The sequence below is a fragment of the Diadema setosum genome, chromosome 12, assembly GCF_964275005.1.
Source record: "Diadema setosum chromosome 12, eeDiaSeto1, whole genome shotgun sequence".
NCBI lineage: Eukaryota > Metazoa > Echinodermata > Echinoidea > Diadematoida > Diadematidae > Diadema > Diadema setosum.
The window spans coordinates 35151132-35174946 of record NC_092696.1 but is presented as its reverse complement, the minus strand read 5'-3'; the positions used below and the strand labels follow the sequence as shown (position 1 = coordinate 35174946).

At 38.7% G+C, this 23815-nt stretch overlaps 1 protein-coding gene across 1 annotated transcript; it reads left to right on the top strand.

Moving 5' to 3' along the window:
* The first annotated feature begins 6516 nt into the window (after positions 1-6516).
* Positions 6517-22615, top strand: LOC140235912 (carboxy-terminal kinesin 2-like). The gene is made up of 16 exons (XM_072315904.1): positions 6517-6673; positions 7202-7315; positions 7993-8173; positions 9613-9756; positions 11217-11311; positions 12237-12382; positions 12913-13123; positions 13712-13879; positions 15217-15360; positions 15765-15884; positions 16556-16729; positions 17282-17446; positions 17913-18051; positions 18452-18665; positions 19984-20059; positions 22343-22615. The coding sequence occupies exons 1-16, from the start codon at positions 6662-6664 to the stop codon at positions 22385-22387; spliced, it is 2148 nt and encodes a 715-aa protein (XP_072172005.1). The 5' UTR covers positions 6517-6661; the 3' UTR covers positions 22388-22615.
* Positions 22616-23815: the final 1200 nt, after the last annotated feature.

Here is a 23815-nt window from a genome sequence, read left to right as displayed (position 1 = left end):
CCTGGTTGACAGAGTGTACGAGTTCGTACCACGCCACGGTATGCGACGAGTGCATACTTCCTGTGAGTGTGACTACCGGTATTCAATACAATGACTGTGGTGCAGGGCTCGTACGGGTCAGGGAATTTCTGGAAAGTCAGGGAATTTAAAAGTGCTTTTTCCAGAAGCAAAAAGTCAGGGAAAGTCAGGGAATCCATCTATTTCTTCTGGAAAGTCAGGGAAAATCATTTTTTCAAGATATTTGTTAAAATGGTATTTGATTTCTCTTATCAACAAAGGAAAAATAGTTTGTCAAGTTTGTGGTTTCTCGTATTAAGACCGTTATCGTAATAAACTCCACGCAGATATTGTGTTGCGTCCTTCATGTGCATGTGCACGTGTACTTGTGTGTATGACTATCGACTCCACCATTGCAGTGGTGTAAGGTGCCGTGGTGCCTTTGTGTACACATACATGTATGTATGTGTCACATGAGCGCTGCTGGTGATGTGATTGGCATTAATTGCGTGCATGATCGAAGCGTCAGCCATCTAATAACACGAATGTATGATTACTTTTGGATCGAGATAGTGCTTTGATTTTGATATAAAATTTGAATTAAAGCATTTTACCACAGAATATTGACAACACAATCATTTCAATGTAAATAATTTTGCATCATATGCCACTCATGTGTTCTTCAGAACCTCTCAAAAAAAAATCGTGTGTGCTTAGCTAAATCGACGGACGATATCGCAACCTCGTGGTTGCTTATTTAGTCCGCATTTAGGCTGCGCATGCGAGCTCTAGCTAGCTAGCGCTACTTTGCTGCAGTGCGACCGGCCTATCTCATGGTTGTTTTCCGCAAGTCTGCCTTTTTGTAGGTACATGTACAGTCAACCTCGCGTATGTCTACATAATCGGGACTGAGCAAAATCGCGAATGTCGACTTACAAATGAAAACTAATTTCCCCTGTACAGAGTAAGATTTGGATCACGAAGCGGATCGCTACCCAAATCTTCCTCCTTTTGCCGCCAAAACATGCCAACTGACATCAGCAACAATAATGTTTTAGCTCTAATATGCATAATGTTGCGCGGGTTAGTAACGACAACGCACATTTCCCAAATCTCTAGAGAGATTTTGAGAGAGCGGGATCGGAAACTTAGGCCCGTTTCTAGACACTTTACGTTTTAAACTTGATTTGAAATATCAAACGCAAATTCCCCAAATTGCATTAAACTTTGCGATTTAAATTCAAGTGCGTCGCTGCGAAGATATGCGTGTGATTTCGTATGATTCTGTCGAGATGATTCTGTATGATTTCGTATGATTCTGTTCAGTGCCGACTGAGTTGAAATATGTGTGATTTTCCTTCCCCAAGTCGCCATATTTGTTTTGCTTAAATTTCTACTGCCATACTCTGAAAATGAATTGTTCGCGCGCTCCGATTTGCAACATTAATTACCGCTCTGTACGGCGCGGGCCCGGCTGAAATAAAAAGAAGAAGAAAAGTTTGTTCATGCGAAAACGACATCTTTCGGACTACTAACCTTCGTAAAACAAACCTCTTTCCATCGTCGGACTAATTTAACTTTGGACTGAGATTTAAACCTGCGGCATAGCGAACTTAATTAATAATTTGTTATCATTTTTCATTGACATTTCGTGAAGCAGCATGCGTTTCGGTAGTTTGAAACGTCAGTGTAAATGTTGCGATATCTTTCCCCTGCAAGTGCAGACTAAGTTCGGTCACGGCGAAAGTTCCGTTACGAAATAAAAAATAATGCGAGTCTTTTCAACAATAACGCACTTCCGTAAATTTTTATACGTTTACGCAGTTTCTAGTTTCGGACAAAAAACGCAAGTCTTTTCTGCAACGCTCTTGCGTTTTAAATATAGCGTTGCTTGTGATTTGATGGACTTGCATTTGATTTTTAGAGTTGCGTTTATACTCAATTGAGTTTAAATTTCCTACATTATTTTCTAGTTTTGTATGAGTTTTTTTCAGCGTTCCGTGTGATTTGAGGGACTTGCATTTGATTTTCAGAGTTGCGTTTAATTCATAATTTTGCTTACGAAATAAAAAATAATGCAAGTCTTTTCAACAATAACACACTTCCGTATGTGTTTAGAGATTCGTTTAAACGCAGTTTCTGGTAGTTTCGTACAAAATCCGCAAGTCTTCTCTGGAATGCTCTTGCGTTTGAATACAGCGTTACGTGTGATTTGATGGACTTGCATTTGATTTTTAGAGTTGCGTTTAAACGCAATTGAGTTTAAAAAAAAAAGTTCCCTACAATTTTCTAGTTTCGTACGATTATCAAATGCAAGTCTTTTCAGCTTTCCGTGTGATTTGATGGACTTGCATTTGAGTTTTAGGGTTGCGTTTAAACGCAATTGAGTTTAAGTTTCCTGCAATTTTCTAGTTTCGTATGATTATCGACCGCAAGTCTTTTCAGCGTTCCGTGTGATTCGATGGACTTGCATTTGGTTTTCAGAGTTGCGTTTAATTTTTGATTTTGCTTACGACATAAAAAAGTAATGCAAGTCTTTTCAACAATAACGCACTTCCGTAGATATATTGAGATGCTTTTAAACGCAGTTTCTAGTTTCGTACGAAAACCGCAAGTCTTCTCTGCAACGCTCTTGCGTTTAAATACATCATTGCGTGTGATTTGATGGACTTGCATTTGATTTTTGAGTTGCGTTTAAACGCAATTGAGTTTCAGGTTCGTACAATTTAGTTTCATATGATTATCAAACGCAAGTCTTTTCAGCAACGCACTTGCGTTTAAATGCAAAAGTTGCGTGTGATTTGATACACCTGCTTTTGTTCGTTCATTTATATTTTACACATTTCACAAATGAATATTTTCATTCGTTCAGAATGGTCTCATAATGAAGATAGGCGCAAAAAGGATCCCGAAATCGGCCTTTCCGTGTACTTTTTAAGAACGCATGCACAAAATGTGAAGAGATAATCGGGAGAAAAAAAAAATCATGAAATCATCGCAGTCCCGCTGACATATTTGAGGTACTAGAAATCGGCCCAAAAAGGATCATGAATTCGGCCACGTCGTACACCTTTCAAGAACGCATGTACGAAATGCGAAGAGATTATAGAGGAGAAAAAAAAAGGACACATTATTGGTGCGTGCATCACAAAAGATTACAGCCGAATAACAATTCATGAAATCAACGAAATCCCGTTGAAATTTGAGGAAACAATAGGCGCAAAAAAGGATCTTGAATTCAGTCCTGCATGTCGTGTTGGTTATCAAAAACGCATGCACAAATGCGACGAGATTATCGGGAGAAAAATAAAGAACACATTTTTACCCTTCTGGTGCGTGCATGACAAAAGATGACAACCGAATTGATTCATGAAATCGCCACAATCCCGCTGATATTTCAGGTAGAAATGGGCGCAAAAAAGGATCGTGAATTCGGCCGTGCCGTGTACCTTTTAAGAACGCATGTACGAAATGCGAAGAGATTATCGGGAGAAAAATAAAGGACACATTTTCAACCCCTTTTGGCGCTTGCATCATAAAGAATACAGCCGAATAGTAATTCATGAAATTATCGCAATCCCGCGTTGAAATTTGATTAAACATAATTGGGCGCAAAAAGAATCTCGAATTCGGCCCTGCATGCATTGTTTAATTTTAAAAACGCGTGCACAAATGCGAAGAGATTATCGGGAGAAAAATAAAGACCACATTTTCAACCCTTCTGGTGCGTGTATCACAAAAGATTACACCCGAAATAATTAATTAAATAATCGCAATCCCTTTGATATTTGATGTAGAAATAGGCGCTAAAAGGATCGTGAATTCGGCCGTGTCGTATAGGCCTACCTTTAAGAACCCATGTACGAAATGCGAAGAGATTATTGGGAGAAAAATACAGGACACATTTTCAACCCCTTTTGGCGCGTGCATCATAAAGATTACAGCCGAATAATAATTCGTAAGATCATTGCAATCCCGTTGAAGATTAAGGAAACATTAGGCGCAAAAAGAATCATGATTTTTGGCCGTGTCGTATATCTTTTAAGAACGCATTTACGAAATGCGAAGAGTTTATCGTGAAAAAATAAAGGACACATTTTCAACCCCTTTTGGCGCGTGCATCATAAAAGATGACAGCCGAAGTAATTCATGAAATCATCGCAATCCCGCTGATATTTGAGGTAGAAATAGGCGCAAAAAGGATCGTGAATTCGGCCGTGTCGTGTACCTTTTAAGAACGCATGTACGGAATGCGAAGAGATTATCGGGAGAAAAATAAAGAACGCATTTTCAACCATTCTAGCTGGTGCCTGCATCACAAAAGATTACATCCGAAGTAATTCATGAAATCGCCACAACCTCACTGATATTTGAGGTAGAAATAGGCGCAAAAAGTATCATGAATTCGGCCGTGTCGTACATCTTTTAAGAACGCATTTACGAAATTCGAAGAGTTTATCGGGAAAAATAAAGGACACATTTTCAACCCCTTTTGGCGCGTGCATCATAAAATATTACAGCCGAAGTAATTCATAAAATCGTCACAATCCCGCTGATATTTGAGGTAGAAATAGGCGCAAAAAGGATTGCGAATTCGGCCCTGCATGTCGTGTACCTTTCAAGAACGCATGCACAAATGCGAAGAGATTATCGGGAGAAAAATAAAGAACCCCTTGTGGCGCATGCATCAGAAAATATCACAGCTAAAATAATTCATGAAATCATCGCAATCCAACTGAGCACCAAGAGTGAATTACGCAGCAAGTTAAGAAACGCATACGTGCGCCGATGTTGACAAAAAGTCACAAACGCATTTGATACGATCTGATTTTACACTGTAATTCACAAACAAACATTCATTCTTTTTCTTATTCTTTTTCAATTTCTTGTGCAATAAACAATGCAAGTTTACAAAATACTAATCTGTAAAATGTACTTTTTTTTTTTTGGGGGGGGGGGAGGTAATAGTAGTCCATTAAAAACAAAATAAGTTCGCAAGTCATTTAATGTTTTTTTAGGTTGTCGTTTTTGACCAGTAAATTTTCTGCTCGGCCAGTAAAAAATTGTAAAACGGGGCATATACTGGTTCGACAGAGACAGGTTGGACCGGCACAAAAAATGGGTTAGTGTACAGCCCTGTATACACACTTATTTTGCTTCCTAGTATTATGATGATGTATTTTTACACACTTTATAGAATAAGATGTGTACATCGTGTAAAATGGTCATGGAAATTTACATTTTCTGCTCTGGAAAGTCATGGAAAGTCAGGGAATTTTGAAAATGTGGAAGTGTATGAACCCTGGTGGTGGTGTCCTGACCACTGACGGCCAGCCTGTCTACTGCTCGGAGTATAAATAAAGCTAAATGGCAACGCCAATTCTCAGATGAGGATAATGATTGTTTAACAGTCACTGTACATCTCACTATCTGACTTTGACTGAAAGATCGGTCTGTATCCATGGTATCTGGTCGTCGGGGAAATGTTCCGCGGAGACTGCGTCTGTTTACGGAGGGGAGCGATAACGTCATAAAGACGTAAAGTATAAATGAAAAGACTCCTCCGCTCCGGACAGACGAATCTTTCTGTCTAACTGTTACGCGTGGTCTATATCTGACTATTCGACTATCTATAGAAGGGTTCTAGGTACACCACCACCTTTTTTTTTCCCCCAGCAGTAGGCCTAGGGGTAGGGCCTATAGGGCCTAGGCACCTACTCTAGCTCTACTAGACACATCGACCACCCTTTTTTAAACCGACCACTAGTTTTGGTCGCACAGAACGCTTAATACTATAGTACACACTGCACGCACGCGCAGAGCACATAAAATTGTATTGGCTTTGACTGTTGATGCTCAGGATGTGTGGTGAAAATAAAAATTCACTGTTTAAATCAAGGACAAATTTTGAATGAATATTTTAACCGAATCGTAACTAATGTAATGTCAATGCATTTTCTAAAAAGCTTTGTACAACATGGTGTTCAATACAACTCGGTTTGTGTGCATTGTCGATACAAAAACAGCGGTCGATCTAAAAAAGGAGCGGTACCGTGGGGGAGCTGAAAAGAGGCCACTCAAGTTCGACGGCGATATTTTTGCACTGAAACTTTGAATTGAAAAGGGAACAACAGCATTTGGTAGTGCTGGATTTTTTCAATCACGTACAAAACTGTAGGTAAAGTTTTTACGTGAATTTCAGTATTAAATATTCTTATCGGGCAAATAAGAATTAGGTGGTCGATGAGTAGTCTAGTAGGACCAACCCTATTTGATCAATCATCTCATGTCACTTAAATGTAAGTTGTAACTCTATTGCAAGTTTCTGATCACGCTGCTGACGATATATAGTAGACGATTGATGATGCAGTGATGTGTTGAGACTTGAGACAACATGCCACAATGTTGTTGTTTTTTTTTAGAGAGAGAGATTTTCTTTTCTTTAATTTTAACAAGTAATGTTTCCCATCTTTGATATCCCTTTTTAAGTTTTTAACAGCTCATCTGTAACACCGTTGGTTGAACACAGCAGCCAGGATCTTGATCGCCGTGTCATTCAAAGCTATCGGCAGTTTGGTGACCATATCGGACGCTCATCACTCATTGACAGTATCAGCTGACTACAATTTGTAAATTTAATCATCTGCAAACTGCATCCAAGATAATGTCTCGTCAGGTGAGATGGGGGAAAATAGACTGACCTAAAACGTTTTGAATGAAGCAACCTTGGGACCTGTATGGGTATTGAGATCACTTTTAAAAGATCTGCAAGACTTTCAATGTTAAATGTCAATTGCTCATTGTCTTTGAACCCTGCAAGACTGTGAAAGTACATTGTGCATCAAATTTCAGCATGCGGGGGGGGGGGGGGGGGAATATGCTTACACTTGAATCAAACAAGATTGAAGTGCAAAATATGGATGTCTAGAATATCTGAAGTGCAAGTCTGAAATACTTCTTCTTCTTTTTTTTGCTCTCAATGTGAAGATTTTTTTGTTTGATGGAATTTGTCATTTCATTTCCCAGAATAAAAAGTAGAAGAATTTCAGGCACAAAATATGCAAATGAGAGTCTCACTGTGTGCCTTTTGTCTGTGGAACCTCACCATTTTCTATGTCTACCTGCTGGTATCCCTACTGATTCTCTTAGTAAAATTGGAACCCCGACTTGCCCTGACTGCTAATATTTTGTTCCCCTTGTTCAGACATCTGCATTATCTTCCAAGGATCCCAATATCATGAAGCCGGTCAGCAAGCTGCGCCAGCCTTCCAAACTTCCCCTCTTTTCTGCCAAGCGCCCCCTGGTGACCGATAACCAGGTAAGTTTAAACCTCCCATGTATGGATGGTGTACACCAAGGGCTTGGATAATTGCATAAAACGTGTAATCTGAGAAAAACTCTGGTAAGAACTGAAAACTTAGGTAAGTATGTTGCTGCCATTCACCTGAAAAAAACTCTCTTAAAAATCAACCTGACTTTTTCTCAGGTAAAAATTTTCGTGCATTAAGACCCTTCAAAATGTTTTTGCAGGTTTACAGTTTACAGTCATTACTTGATGACTATCTTGGTCCTTCTGGCAACCTATTCCTAAAAAGTGATGCTGCAATATGGCAAAAGAAAAATTACATATGTGATGTCCATTTGAACAACCTGGTACTGTAGGCCTAAATAAACACGTATCAGAAGAGTGGAGGTGTCTTGTAGGTGTGCGTGCAGGTGTATATTTAAATAAGGATACGATTTACTGATTACAGCTCGAAGACATAAAAGAATGCACACAATTTATATTTAATTATTTTTTATAGTTTATATTTATTAAATAAACTGTCTCTCACTGAAAAGCAGCTTTAAATGTTTTCAGTCAGAAACAATTTGCTCCTAAGAATTTGACTTTGATCTGAAAACAATACATGGTCCTGAATGCCTGTGTTTGCTGGGATTTTGAGTTTTAGTTTAATGTTTATTTGATTCTTTTTCAAATCTTAACTGATCCAGGAGGAGAATGAAGTGCCCACTGCAAAGAAAACCAAACTTGACGTGTCGAAGACGGTTCCTTCAGGGAAGCCCACCACTGTGCAGCGGAAAACTGGTACAGCGACAGCGAGGACCACCGCAGCGAAATCCACCGGTCCAGTTGGTAGGCCCAAGGCGGGTCCTGGACCAGCATCAAAGCCAGGTATGTATTTGACCCGCAAATGTGTGTCAAATGTGGACCAATTTTACCTATCTCAGTGTGCACAAATTCCCTTCTTTTCAGTAAGTGCAAATACCATGCACCCTGCAAGAATGCATCCTGCAGTTTTAGAGCTTTTCACTTTTCTTTTGCATCATGATTAATACCAATAATGTCTGATTATCATTGTTCATTATGTTTCTTTCTTCATTCCTGTACCTTGATTTGTTGGGGGCTGATTTACTGACGCGCAATCTATCTTGGAACACACACAAAAAAAGAATGTCTGTAAAAATTTACAAGTGCCATATTAGTAATTGATACCTGAAAGTTCTTCATAAGTAGTATTACAATCAATCTCCCATAAATCAACCTCGCAGGAGTCAAGTACGGTAATTGGTTAAAGTTGAAGACAAATTCTACCCAGATAAATGATATAAATGTGTTAAAAGCTATTGTGCTAGTCAAAATTCACACAAGACAAATAAATTTCTCTGATCCCTTTGGATTTGACTTCTGAAAGAGGTTGACTGTGTTATCAAAAATGAAGAGTGAATACCGGTATCTGCATCACACACAGACACTTGCATGAATAGAAACATTTTGTCATTGCATGCTCACAGTTACAGACGTGCACCAAATAATACAAAGCAACCACGAGCTATGCATATTATTGTATAGAAGCATCATTTTTCAGAAAGCAATTTTTCTTCATTTGTGACATCTGTGTGTTCATTTGTTTTAGAGTGGGGTTATAGCAGACAAAGGAAATGGTTTTAGGGTAGCCACAATTTGAAAGTGATGATTTTGATCACCCAACTTGAGAGCCAATACGAGTAAACTCATAGTAATGAAAATATAAAGAAAATTCAATGTGCTTTCACTTTTCTAGCGTAATGAAAGAGCACTTGACTTACCGCTTTCAGAAAGCAGGGGGAATAATTAATACCCTTAACATATGTCAGTATCAAGTTGATGGAATTTGTACTTTTCATGAAAAATTGATTTTTGCCGAATTGTCTTTATGTTTTTGTCCATACATGATGTCATGAATTCTGGTAGTTTCCTTTTCCAGCGGTTCCAACACCTAAACTTTAAAAGTTCAGAGTAACTTTTGCATAGATTGTCCGATTTTCCTCAAACTTTCACTCATGTGTTCTACTAATGTTGCTACTTTCACTCAATCAACATTTCTCTTTGAGTTTTGGTTTCCTTTAATGAAATCAATAATTATGATTATAATAATCATAATCATCAATTCATCATCATCATTTATAACATTAAATATAATGACTGTAATGCCATTAGGAATAAAGCAAATAAGGCCACCCTCTAAATTTTAGTCAATTAAAATTCTCTTATGATTTTATAAAGCAATGCACAACTAACAAAAACCTGCAGCCAGCAAACTTCAGTGCTCATATATCATCCACACCCGCTAGCCCCAGCCTCAAGGACTCGGCCCACAGCCACTGTAAGACCAGCAGCCACCGGTAGGTCAGGTCCCGCCAGCAGACCAGGACCTGCTGCTAGACCAGGACCCAAACCCACGCAGCCCAGCTCCGCACAGCCAGCTAAGAAAGCAGGTAAAACCCCCACATCAACAACAACAAAAATGGCATCCATTTGCATGCAGAAACAATGCAATCTTATTTTCAATATAAATGCTTCTTTTCTTTTTGTTATGTGCCTTATCCTTACTGGTACTGCGTGTTACATTTATCATTTCCACTTCTGTCAAGTGAAGCAAACTACTTACATTGTACACTCTGATGTATATGATAGCTACTTCTTCACTATGTTTCAGAAGTTACTTCCTGCAAGCTGCTCTAGTGCAATTTACATTTGGCACCTCATATATCACCAAAGTAGAACACATGCTTACTGTAAAAGCGGATATTTTTCGCTTGAGTAATTTTTCTCACGTCTGGGTAAGATGAATTTCACATGTTTTTAATTTCACTGAATCAGGACATTAATTACTGGAGTAAATGGCCTGCAAAAATATTGGCCTGCTTCCGTTTGTGCTCTACCTTGTGGTTGCACAAAAAGTGCAAAAATTTCCCATCGTGTACTAAGACTGCGGGTAATCCTATCACATTTTATGTGTCTCATGCATTGTGTTCTATCTTTGTATCTACTGTCATAAATCACATGCTTGTAAACATATTACTGTATCTTGTCATTATCAGGACAATTGCCATATTCTGGCAAAGGTTGCTATCTTGTATCATATCAAATTTTTATAAAATGGGGCTGTGGAGTGCTTTGGCTTATGCCCCTTGAGTTTTTATTTCATAAGCTCAGTGGGAACACATGATGGCTGAGCAAAACATTTAACGTGTAACAAAACTGTTTATGTGTCATGATATATCACCTTTGTGCATGCCCAGGAACTATCAAAAGCATGCACAGGGCACGCTGCATACTACTTCCAAGAGCGCTCAAAAGTTTGATGACTGTTTCAGACAGCTGCTGTTTATACAGGTGTCAGAGTTGTTCAGAAGCACTCCTTGGCACTGTTTCATGAAATTTGTCAGCCCTGAGAAGTTGTCAGTCTCTGACAATAACCATAGTAACAGTTGGTGACCAGAGCATCTCAGCCAGTCAAAACCAAGGATTCTACTGCAATTGTCAGAGACTGACAACTTTCATGAAACAGTGCCCTGAACTTACCCTCCAAAAGAGGCATAACTTTAATATGCTTCCAAGCCACTTTCTCTGCTTATACAGAGTTTAGAGAGCTCTAAATGCCTTGTTTGAATTGGTTACTGTAAAAGTAGACATTTTCGCGTTGTTAAAATTTTCGTGCATTTTGCACAAGCAGAAACAAGTGCTAAAATAAAAGCACGCAAATATTTTTGCTTGCCATATGTTTCAGCAGTTAAAGTCTTGATTCAGCGGAATTAAAAACATGCGAAACTCTTCTTATCCGGCTGATCACGTGAAAATAGTAGCGCCAAAATATCCACTTTTTCAGTTCATTTTGGACATGTTATTCAGCACAGCTGCAAATGATGATGTTTAATTGTTTTCCTCACTGTAGCTGCTTCCAGCAAGGCCAAGAGACCAGCATGGGACTTAAAGGGAAGATTAGCCGACATGGAGGCAGCAATGGAGAGCAGGACAAATACCAATCAGGTAATTAAAGGGAAAGTCCAGGCGATTTTCATAATTTCACCTATTTGTTGAACATGAATCAACGCCTCCATGTTTCAATTTGTGGGATTAATTGCAGTCCATGGAGCAGAGAAACCAATACTCTGAAAACCCAAAACAAATTATACTGAACAAGGTGGTGGTTTCACCATAAAGAATGCATGAGTGAGGCTCACTATGAGAATGCATGAGTGGGAGGCTCACATGTAATATTTCAGAAATGTAGCAAAGCAATTCCATTACAACACACTGCATCTAACTCTTTGCAAGGGACTGAAGTAGGATTTTAATGTGCGTAAATTGTGGATCCCTCACACACGGGACCTCCATGTTATGTTGTATCTGAGGGACAGAGTGTTTTTTGCCTCTTGCTAGAGGGAATGGCATGAATACACACAACATGGCTTTAATAGCTAGACTCAATGTGAGTCGATTGGGAGCTATTTGATTGAAAGGCAGATGTGCTACGGGCCGAGCCACGTCACTTCCCTTGTCAATATTCAATAATTTGTTGATAAGGGCGGCGAGTTGGCTCAGTCGGTAGCATTTCTGCCTCGAAATCCAAAGGACAAGGAGTTTGATTCCCGAGTCTGGACTGAGCAATGTTGCGTGTAATCATACCGTCCCCTCTAGCAAGAGGCCAAGAACCCTGTCCCTCGGATAGGACATGAAATGGAGGTCCCTTGTGTGAGAGAGTCACAACTTATGTATGCACGAAAAAGATTCCACTTCATTCATTCATCGCAAAGAGCAGGGTGTTTATCCTGGTGAAGTGGTCCCACCTCACATCCAACTGGACCCCATGGAAGACCAGCTATTACAGCTGAATATGGGCTATCCAGCCATCTTCTCAGATGGAAGTGAAACAAACAAATATTTTTTCGCTGTCTCGTCTCTCCCTCCAAAGTACCTGGAGAGTCGCATCACAGAAAACAACGACCGCATTGAATACCTGGAGAGTCTGAACCAGCAGCTGAAAGGGACGGTCCAGGTCAAGGAGACGCAGTCCTGCCAGGCGGAGGAAACGATTCGCTGCTTGGAGAGAAAACTCAGGTGAGATGGTACTCAGGGAAGGGCCTTGTAATACCAAGCTCTCAGCATTCTCTTTTAACAATTACAAAGCCTCCCACATACAGCGTACTGCATAACTTTTTTTTTTTCATCACTTGCGCAGTCGGGCAAGCAGATTTTTTAACTGTTGCAGAACACTTGCCCAAACATTAATTTTGCTTGCCCAAAAGAAAGTCAGAAAATGTAAGAAAGTGATAAAGAAATTCCCTTGTACATCAAGGGCTTAAAAATCACAATCCTGTGAACAAACAGTACTCATTCATTTGTACTCTTAAACACATTTAGTGTGGCGTCAAAACTTTTTGCTTGCCCAAAACTTTCATCATATGACCGCCAAATCCATAGTAATTTGTGCATGTCTGCCCCGTTCAGTACCAAGACAATGTATCCAACAACCAAATTTGTAAGTGCAATTGTGCAAACAACAGAATAACTGGGTGCAGCAAGTCTTTGACATAAATACAAGTAGTAATGCCAAGTATAAACAAATTTGTCTTCCCATATTTTGACAGAGACGCAGAGGACGAGCATGCTGCCGTCGAGCGCCGACTGAACCGCGAGAAGGAGGACCTGGAGATGACGAAGAGCAGCCTTCAGCGCAAGATCGAGACTCTAGAGGGCGACCTCACCGCCTCACGCCAGGAGTGCACAGGGCTAAAGAGTTCCATAGCGACAATGACAGCCGCACGGGCTGGCATGAGTGCAGAGCTGGGAGCAACAAAAGTAAGCCAATCCAAGCTAGACAGTTTTGGCCCTAATTTTGAAGTTTTTGCATTCCTTTAACCGTAATCATGCCGGTCCGTCCCACCCCCCCCCCCCTTGACATTTCGCGCAATAATTCTACAACGCGAGAAGGCCTCATTATGAGGCTTCGTAACTTTCTTTATGCAAGTCTTCTGCAACTTTTGAGACCAAATTTACAACGTCTGTGTGTACCGTTAAGAAGCCATGCCCATTTGTGTAACTGCATGTCATGCCCAAATGGGCGCAATTTTGTGATTTTGTGTACATTTCCTATATGGAAAAAAGTGATTTGTCATGAGATTCATAAAAACCTGTTTATTTGTATTATTTATCACTTTGATTGATTGATTTTATGCTGATTATGGTAGGAAAGTGGTCAGTGACAATTTCCAATAAAAAAACAAAGGAAAAAAAATAAATATCATATATAAATGAAATGAAAAAAAAAAAATAAAATGAGGTAACTAATATATGGACAAGATTGCAGTGGTTCTGAGCAACCTGTTACAATGACATCCCCTCTAAAGACTTCACAATTATCTCTTCATTTTTTTTTTTTTTTGCCAGCTGCAACTGGAGCAATCAAACGAGGCTGGCAGACAAAAGGACGGCAAGATCGCCGAACTCGAGGCCCTCGTCGCCGAGTTGAAGTCGACGGTGGCGGAGAAAGAGGCGAAGATCAGAGACGACGAGACGACAAGGAGGAAACTTCACAACACCATCCAGGAGCTGAAGGTGAGAATGATAATGATGATGATGATGATGATGATGATGATGGTGATGATGATGATGATATTGATGGTGGTTGTGGTGGTGGTGGACTGGTAGTGGCGGTGATGATGACGATGATGGTGATGATGATGGTGATTTTGATGATGGTGGTGATGGTGATGATGATAATGGTGATGATGGCGATGGTGATGATGTTGGTGATGAGGATGATGATGGTGATGGTAATGGTGGTAATGATGATGATTTAGGTGATGGTGATGATGATAATGATCAATGATGATTTTGTGATGATGATGACGATGATTATGGTGATGTTGATGATAATGACAATGGTGATGGTGATAATGTTCGTGGTGGTGTGATGATGATGTGGATGATGATGATAGTGATGATGGAGATAGTGATGATAGTGATGTAACGTGATGTTGATGATAGCAATGGTGATGATGGTGATGACAATGATGATGATGAGCTTAAAGGGACTGTACAGTACTGGTTGAGGTGGGGATTCATGTTTTGAACATTCCTAAGTGAGATAATGGAAAGCCTCTTATGGAATATGAAAGAGCATGTAATTTTAAGAAAGATTCAACGTTTATTTGATGAAAATTGGTTTTCAAATGGCTGAGATATCAAAAAAAGTGCTAATAATAAAAGGCGACATGCCACAACTTTATTAGGATTTCTTTGTTTCACCTTGTTTTTGGATATCTCAGCCATTTCAAAACCGATTTTCATCAAATAAACTTTTGATACCCCTTAGAATTGCATGCTCTTTGACATCTCATAGAGTGGTTTCTGAATATCTCGCAAAACGTTAAAAGCTAAATCCTCACCTCAAGCAGAACTGTACACACCCTTTAATATAACAAGAGAAGATGACATTGGAGTATGAAGCTGAAGGTGATTGTGCAGTCAATAACAGTCACACTAACATTTGTTAGTCCAATGGTACCAATATCTAAATTGTGAAGTTGATGTTAATGACACTGACGATCATGAAGTGATGATGATGTCGTTGGTTGTGATACTTAAGGTCATTGTTTGGATGAAAATGAAGTTGACAGGGTGGTCATAATAATGATGACAGCAGTCATAATGACAGATACTGCATGAGAAATTAGTTTTCTGTTCCTTGTATACCCTACCCTCATAAAGCATACACTGGAAACATTTCATTGCAACAATTTTCACAATCCAACACTGAAGTCCAGTGCTGACTATGTCATGAATGCTTTCAATCAAATCTTGCTTTAGTACCTTGCTGTAATTAAATGTAAACAAAAGCTCAGATCCAGAGTTTCATGCCTGAGTAAACTTCTTTGCTTTCTCCTTTTCAGGGCAACATCAGAGTGTTTTGCCGAGTGAGGCCGTTGCTAGGCAACGAGTGTGTGGATGGCAGTGACATCACACATATCCACTTCCCGGATGTCGACGGCAAGACGCTGGTCGTCGACAAGCTCAGTGACGTCAGTCTCAACGAGGTATACAGGAAACTTATGTCATAAATATTAAGTTTTCATGACTGGGAGTTTTGTTTTGTTTTTTGTTACAATATATATCAAAGTTTAAATAGCTTAACATTAAAATTTATAGGCATATAAATATAGTAATTTTTGGACCTGAATACTTACTTTCTTGTAACACGAGTTTCACTCTATTCATGTTGGTTGCAATGGGAGTACACTGTTTACACCAGCATGGTACAGTCACCAAAATTTATCTTTGATGAGTTCATGTGAGGAAGAGAGAAGAAATATCGCAAATCAGAAAAGGGGCTATTTCTCCAAAGATTTTTTTTGCATTTTTTTTTTTTCGCCAAGGCTCAAAGTGAGACATTGCATTGCAAAGCATTTAAAATATATTTTTCTTTTTTTCATCTCAACAGAGTACAATGAGTACACGTAATGGGAGAAACAGCTCGCACTATGAGTTCAACTTCGATCGTGTCTTCGAACCGGATTCCAAGCAAGCAGATGTCTTTGAGGAGATTTCACAATTAGTACAGGTAAGTTACGATTTTAACCCGTTGAGGACGGGCTGATTTTGCTGCAGCATGCATTTCCCTAGACATGCCCCTGAGTATACTCAGGACTAGTCTTCAACGGGTTAATACACACCAGTATCCTTTCTAACATTTGCAAATTAGCATTATAGACCAATTATGTTTCTTGTGGGGGAAAAACAGCGTTTGTTTCCTAAAGATGTCCTCTTCTGTAAATGAAAATGTTATAATCATTGATCAGTCTATACCATTCAATGTTAAAGTGTGACAAACAACAACATTGATTGAAACAGAGCATCTTTTTCAGTTTAAAGGGATGGTATCGTATTGGTGAAGATGAGGATTGGGCTTGTAACTTTCTGCAAGATACCAAGCAACAACTAATGAAATAATACAGAGCATATCATTCTAAGAGGAATTCAAAGTTTATTTGATGAAAATGGGTTTGGAATGACTGAGACATCCAAAAACAAAGAAAAAAAAAATGTTAGAAACCTTAAGTTTTGTCTCAACCAAAACTATACGATCCCTTTAAGGAAATATATTGAGTGAGTACTTATCCTTGTTGACTTTGCCGCGATTCTTCATTGGCCTTTATCAGTATCAGTGACAGTGCGGAAAAAAAAAGGGAAACCTTACTAAATAAAACTGATTGATTTTTTTCTCTTTCTTAGAGTGCCCTCGATGGCTACAACGTGTGCATCTTTGCATACGGACAGACGGGCAGTGGTAAGACATACACCATGGAAGGTCCTGAGGAGTTGTCAGAGGAGAGCGTGGGAATGATCCCACGGGCCGTCCAGCAGATCTTCAAAACTGCTGTTAGTTTGGAGGAGAAAGGCTGGCAGGTATGTAAAATAAATTTTTCGATTCATTGAGTGTATACACTATAATTTACAGGGTTTTCTTCTTTTTTTTTCAATTGTCTGGAGACTGTATATCTCACAACACATGAAAATATCAGTTCTGATCCCAACATGAATGTGCCGTGCACTCTTCTACGGAGTGAACAGCCATGTTGGTAATCAACTAAGGATATTGATTAACCTTTAAAATTTGTCAGATTTACACTAGTGTGTCTAGATGTTCATAGTCTTGATATATAAAATGTGCCCTTGATGATGTTTTATATTTTCCCTAGTTGAATGATGTCTTTTGAGGGTAATGTATCATTGCGTCAAGGGAAAAAAAAAAAATGTATTGTGTGAAGTTTGTGCATACTACACTTTAGATAAAAATTAGAGTAATAAAAAAAAAGAGAGTAAAATTAAAGTAACATAGAATACTTTATCAAAGACAAAGTTTTTCACTTGTGTCCTTCCTATGGTAAATGTGTAGTGCACATAGTTGGTGAATTCATTTCAAACCTTCTTCATTTCACTCTCATAATACATCTGCAGTACACTCACCAAGCCAGCTTTCTGGAGATTTACAACGAGACCATCCGTGACCTCTTGGGGGCACCAAACTCCAAACTGAAGCACGAAATCCGCATGGTGGAAGCCAAGTCCAGTGAGGTGGAGGTCACCAATATCAACGTCATGGACGTCACCTCAGCAGAGCAGGTCAGGAACAAAAACAAAAGAAACTCTTTTTTCCCATTTTAATGCTCAGATTGTCTCAACCTGTAACCATTTAGAGCAGTACTGTAAAAGTGGAACATTTCACGTGAGTAATTTTTCCGCGCTCAGCCAAGTAAGATGAATGTCACATGCTTTTTATTTTGCTGGTGGTCACAACAATTGAGCAAGCATGCCAAACAACTCAACACTACCCCCAAGGAAAAAAAAAAAGAAAACATGCTTTGATAAGGATGAATATCAAGTATGAATATGATTCACCTTTTTGATTTACTTTTTGTTGTTGAATTGCTTTGTTCTGCATCCATTATCCACCATGAAGAGATTTCTATCCAGATTTCTAAATTTTGAAAATTGTTTCCATTTTAATTGGAAAAAGCTGTTGTGATTTTTCAGAGGCAATTTAGAGGGATTTTTCAAAGTTGCACTCTCTCTGCCCCACCACCCTCAGGTGAAGACACTTCTAGACAAGGCGTCCCAGAATCGCGCCGTGGCGGCCACGAACTGCAACGAGCGATCCTCGCGAAGCCACAGCGTGTTCCGACTCAAGCTCACGGGATCCAACAGTCTGACGGGAGAAAATTGCCAAGGTGTGTCTTACGCTCCTAGAGGGTGCAGACTTGACAGATCTATGTCTGGGGCATATGCTAAGCTAAGCTCATCTTGATTAGATTTGAAATCCTGGAATATTAAAAGAATTTTTATGTGATATTGCACCCTTCCTACCTAAGACAAGCTTATGTGAGGTTCTCTGTACTTTGAATGCACACTTACATACTTGCATATGCCAGGGCTTCACACTAGCCCATTTTTTTTTTGCGATGAATGAATGAAGTCGGATCTGTGCATGTGTGTGTCGTGGCTAACACACATGGGACCTCCATTTAATGTCCTATCCGAGGGACAGAGTGTTTTTGCCTCTTCTTATGTTGATGTACCTTTTTCTTTTCTTTAATATAATTTTTGTCTATCTTTCGTGCCTTGTTCCAGGAACCTTGAACCTGGTTGATCTTGCCGGTAGCGAGCGTTTGTCTGCCTCAGGCTCGACGGGAGATCGTCTTCGGGAGACGCAAAACATCAACAAGAGTCTCAGCAACCTGGGCAAGGTGATCTTAGCCCTGGCCAACAAGGACTCCCACATCCCTTACAGGAACAGCAAACTCACCCATCTTCTCCAGAACTCCCTGGGAGGCAACTCCAAGACGTGAGTTTCTTCAGCATTATTACCTCAGCCAAGGAGGTTATGTTTTTGCCTGCTTTGGTTTGTTTTGTTTGTTTGTTTGTATGTATGTCTGTGTGTAAAATAACTCAAAGGCGAAATTGGATGAAACTTGCAGGAAAAGTTGATAACGACACAAGGATCAGATGATTAAATTTTTGTAGTGATTTGGGAATTTGTATCAATTTTTAAGGCAGGGGTCTTTTGTTTTTATATTGGAGATTAGTTTCTTGGTAGAGGTCTGCACTCTCCAAGTGCTTTACTAGTTCACTACTGTAGTGTATGCACTTTACTTTCACAAATTGGGATCTCTGTCAAATTTCCAGGAGAGGTTTAATTTGTGAGTGAGATCCACAGCAATGGAAAAAGAGGCGAAAGTTTTACTGTGTACCTCTTTTTACATTGAAGATGTTACACATTGTATCTCTGTTGCGAGGGACCCTATCTTTTCAAGTTACAAATTCAGTCGACTCCAGAAATTTGCAAAAGTGAAACAATGCCACAAAATGGATGGCATGATAATACTTGAATGAAAGCAATGACAGTTTTTGGGGTTTTTTTTCACTTATAGATAACAGATCCAAATTCTGCTGGTTCCTTTTTTCCAACATGTTTGTTGAATTATAGATCAGCAGTTGTGATCTTACAAATATGTTTGTCTGTGAGGGAGACAGGTGGAAAAAAAAATCTTTCTTTGCATTTTAATACTTGTTTTATCATCTTTTCTTGTAGGTACTTTGCTTAGAGGTCAATAAGTAAATTTGTGAATGCCTCCTTCTACACAAGTGTTGTTATCACACCAAGGGTGACTATAATTATTATGTTCCCACTTTGATTTGCAATGACTTAAAGGGATTGCATAGTTTTGGTTGAGACCTAATTTCAGGTTTCTAACATTTTTTTTTGTGAGATGGTGAGAAACCTCAATATGAAATATGAAAGAGCATGTAATTCCATGAGGAATTCAATGTTTATTTGATGAAAATTGGTTTTGAAATTACTGAGATATCCAAAACAGAGTGTGGGACCCACACTTTATTACGATCGCTTTGTTTTACTTTGTTTTTGGATGCTTCAGTCATTCCAAACCTGATTTTCTTCAAATGAACTTTGAATTCCTCTTAAAATGGTATGCCCTGTACTATTCAATGAGTGTTTTCTTGGTATCTTGCAAAAACTTAAAAGCCCAATTCTCATCTCAACCAATATGATATACCATCCCTTTAAGTGCCAAAGTTGTCTTAGTGCATAAGCATGATATGTTCACTGTTTGTCTCTTCCCAATCATCTCCCCTTTCATTAGGCTGATGTTTGTCAATATTTCGCCCAAGGAAGAGAATTTCTCCGAGACTCTTTGCTCGCTGAGGTTTGCTACAAAGGTGAGTGGGTATACTCTCTGAAAGAATTTCTGGTTGTTTGTGACATTTTGCGAGGTGTAGGAATCGTTAATTGTCAGCTATGCGACATGATCACAGAATTACACAATTTGTGGGCTTAGGGATTTACACCCTGCTCACCCTTATGCTTCATTATTTCGTCATCTTTTGGGAAGAATTATTATTCTGACATTCTGTATGAAATGACAGTCTATTGTATTGTCTGCTGTGTTGTCTACTGAGTTGTAATTTGTCCAGTTTGGGTTTCGTGCTCTCTCACTAGAATGTGAGAAGTTTTAACAAATTAGGTGTTTTTATGCCTCCGCCACGAAGTGGTGCCGGAGGCATTATGTTTTCGGGTTGTCCGTCCGTCCGTCCGTCCGTCCGTCCGTCCGTCCTTCCGTCCGTCCGTAATGAATTTTGTGGACAAGGTAACTATCAAAACCCATTGAGGTATCCTAATGAAACTTGGCATGTATGTGTATTAGGGGGTGAAGTTGTGCCTATCAACTTTTGGGTGCACATGCTCAAGGTCAAAGGTCAAAAGGTCAAGGTCAAATACATAAAATTTCACTATTTCCACCATATCTATTGAATGCCCGAAGATATTTTCTTGAAACTTAGTGTATACATGTATTACCCAATTAAGATTCTCTGGTGAAAGTTTGGGTCATGAGGTCAAAGGTCAAATGTCAAAAGGTCAGGGTCAAATACATAAAATTTCACTATTTCCACCATATCTATTGAATGCCTGAAGATATTTTCTTGAAACTTAGTGTATACATGTATTACCTAATTAAGATTCTCTGGTGAAAGTTTGGGTCATGAGGTCAAAGGTCAAAGGTCAAAAGGTCAAGTAAAAATATTAAAACTTTTTTTTTTCTCCATACCTTGGAAAATTGTTCAAGGTATCTTCATGGAACATAGTATATACATATACTGACTGGAAGTGATTATCTAGAGAATGTAGGGTTCGTGGGGTCAAAGGTCAGGGGTCAAAGGTCAAGTGCAACACTTCAAAATTTTACTATTTCCCTCCTATCATGCAATGCCAGCAGGGTTATTTTTTTTTTAACACTTGGTGTATGCATACATGTGTAACCTAATAGAAATTCTCTGGAAAGTTTTTTTTTTTCTTCTTTTTTTGCCTCAAAGGTCAAAAGGTCAAAGATCAAGTGAAAGTGCTGAACTAACTTTTTCCTCCATATCTCGGAAGTGGCTCAAGTTATCTTGAAACTTAGTACATATTTTGCATGTTCTACCTGAAAGTGATTATCTTATGAATTTTAGGGTCAAGGGCCAGATGAAAATGGTAACAATTTACTATTCAATTCAGAAATTGCACTTTTTCTCCACACCTGTACCTTGAAAATCACTCAATGCCTAAATGTATGAATAGGTCAAAGTCGAGTTAAAGTCCTTAAATCCCTAGATACATGCTCTCCTATTCATCCAATTAAACCTAGGTCAAGGAAGGTGAACATTCAACACATTTGTGACAAACTTGTCATTTCAATATTTTGCCAATTTTGTGAAAATGTAATCACACATTGTCCACATGTACTATCTAGACCTATTGGGAAAATCATGCATTATGGCGGAGGCATACCAGTCCCCAAAGCGACATTTCTAGTTACCACTTTCCATTGTTCCATCCAGTCAAGTTTTTATGCACACTTCCATTGGAAATTCAAAGCAACGACACAGCCTGTTTTGTTTTTTATTTGATACTTTAATGTCATGTTTTCAGTTTAAGCATGTGTTTGTGTGAAAAAAAAAACCCACAAAAACAAAACATGATTCATTCTACATCTGTAAAGTGAATTTTTGCAAAAAACAGTGTCTGATACGACAGACTCACTCTTCATCATAATAAAGCAATATCTTAGCCCCCAAATTTCCAGGGTTTCTGTGCACTCTGTCATGTTTCTAGCATGACAGAGTGCACAAACAAATTCTTAATAATAATGATAACGAACAAGAATAAACAAATAATAATAGTTTGTGTATCTAACACACAAACGTTAGGATACAATGTACACATTTTGTACAACAAAGTGATTTTGTTTTTCCTGTGGGGTTTGTTAGCAAAAGTATACTGTATCATAATGCTTGCAAGTTGTACACACATTTATCTTTTATATTGACAGACATTTTATGATTTTCATTTTCTTTATTTTCTTTCTTCCTTCCCCTTCTCACTCCCTCTTTCTTTCCCTTCTTCCTTCCTTTTCCTGTTCCTTTCTCTCTCTCCATCTTTATATCTTTCTCCTTTTCTGTTCACAGGTCAATCAATGCAACATTGGCACTGCACAGAAGAAAGTGAAATAAAATATCTTCAACAGCTTTTCACCACTGGGCGAACTAAAATTTCTTCTTTTTCTTTTTTATGAGAAGCAAGTATGAATTGAATGTCTGGCTTTTAGTGTCTTTTTAGAAGTTTGAAATGGCTTTAACAGTGTAGTTTGCTTGTAGATTTTGTGTGAGTCCACAGTGAATTTTAATTACCGCACTGAGTGTATGAACACTTATGTGGAAAAGTCAGATGTGGGACTTGGGTTGTGAAATTAATGAATTGAGTAACTCGATTCCGTCATCCTACATAGTACAGTAGGCTAAAATTGCCTTTGACTTTAACTTTGGTTGGGGGTGGGAGGTGTTGCGTCAGGAAATTCTCTTGTTACAAATTTACTTGAAATATTGGGGGGGGGGAGGGGGCTTTGACTTTGGCACTATTTTTCTGGTGCTAGGAAGGATAGGTTACTGTATACACCAAATATTTCGCAAAGTTTTTATTTTCGCACATTTTGCGAGTCAGGGGCTATTCGCAAAATTAAAGACATGCGAAAATATTGACTGATCACGCTGTGAATGTGACGTACGCGTATACATTTCTCCGTTCGGTACATGACTCCATGATCGTGAATTTAACCACTCGCGATATCGTCTGGAAGTTCCGATTCTCGTAAATTTAGACTCGCTAAATATATTTAACCTGTACAATGTACTTCAAGCCTTACATAAGTCAAATCTATTTGGACTGAAGAAATAGGGTTAAGTTACCCATAAAAAGAAAGTTTGACTTATGAAGGATTAAAATCAATAGAATGTAAAGAAAAGAGGACTTGAAAAGACCTTCGACTTAGGCGATTATTCAACTTATGCGAGGTCAACTTAAGCAAGGTTGACCGTATCTTTATCGGGATTCGACTAGGAGAGAATTTTTGTTTTTGCTTTTAAGATTGGAATAGCTAGATTGAGATAGAGACTCTGTATGATTGCACCATGACTCCCTGTTCTTCAAAGAAGATTTTTTGGTTGTTGTTTTTTTTTTTTTGTGGGGAAAAATTCAGGTCTAATGTACATATGTATGTGGAACTGGGTGCCAGTTTTTAAGGTAGAGAGAATGCTGTCCATTTATTTTTTAAATATCATGTAAATATCACTGTGATACACTTGTACAGCTGTAAATATGGTAGTTAATGAATGTAAGTGTCCCTACGCCTTGACCGGCACGTATTTCTTCCGCTCTAAGAATATAATGTAAATACATATTCTTCATATTCTTTTCAATATCTGTTGTCTCTTTATCCTTCTTTCATCCTCTTTCTCTCTCAGAATTTTGAACACTGACATGTTTAATTTGTAACAAAAATGGAACGATAAGTTTCAGATGATGTAGATTTGTTGTAAATATTATCATGACTTGAAATTTATGAAACATCATCAACATTTTTTTTCAATGTAGTGCATCTGTTT

Excerpts from the sequence above, each read along its gene's own strand:
- LOC140235912 (XM_072315904.1), top strand. Across the intron at positions 8,174-9,612 it reads TGGACCAGCATCAAAGCCAG|CCCCAGCCTCAAGGACTCGG; the intron begins GTATGTATTTGA and ends CACACCCGCTAG. Across the intron at positions 18,052-18,451 it reads GACGGGAGAAAATTGCCAAG|GAACCTTGAACCTGGTTGAT; the intron begins GTGTGTCTTACG and ends GCCTTGTTCCAG.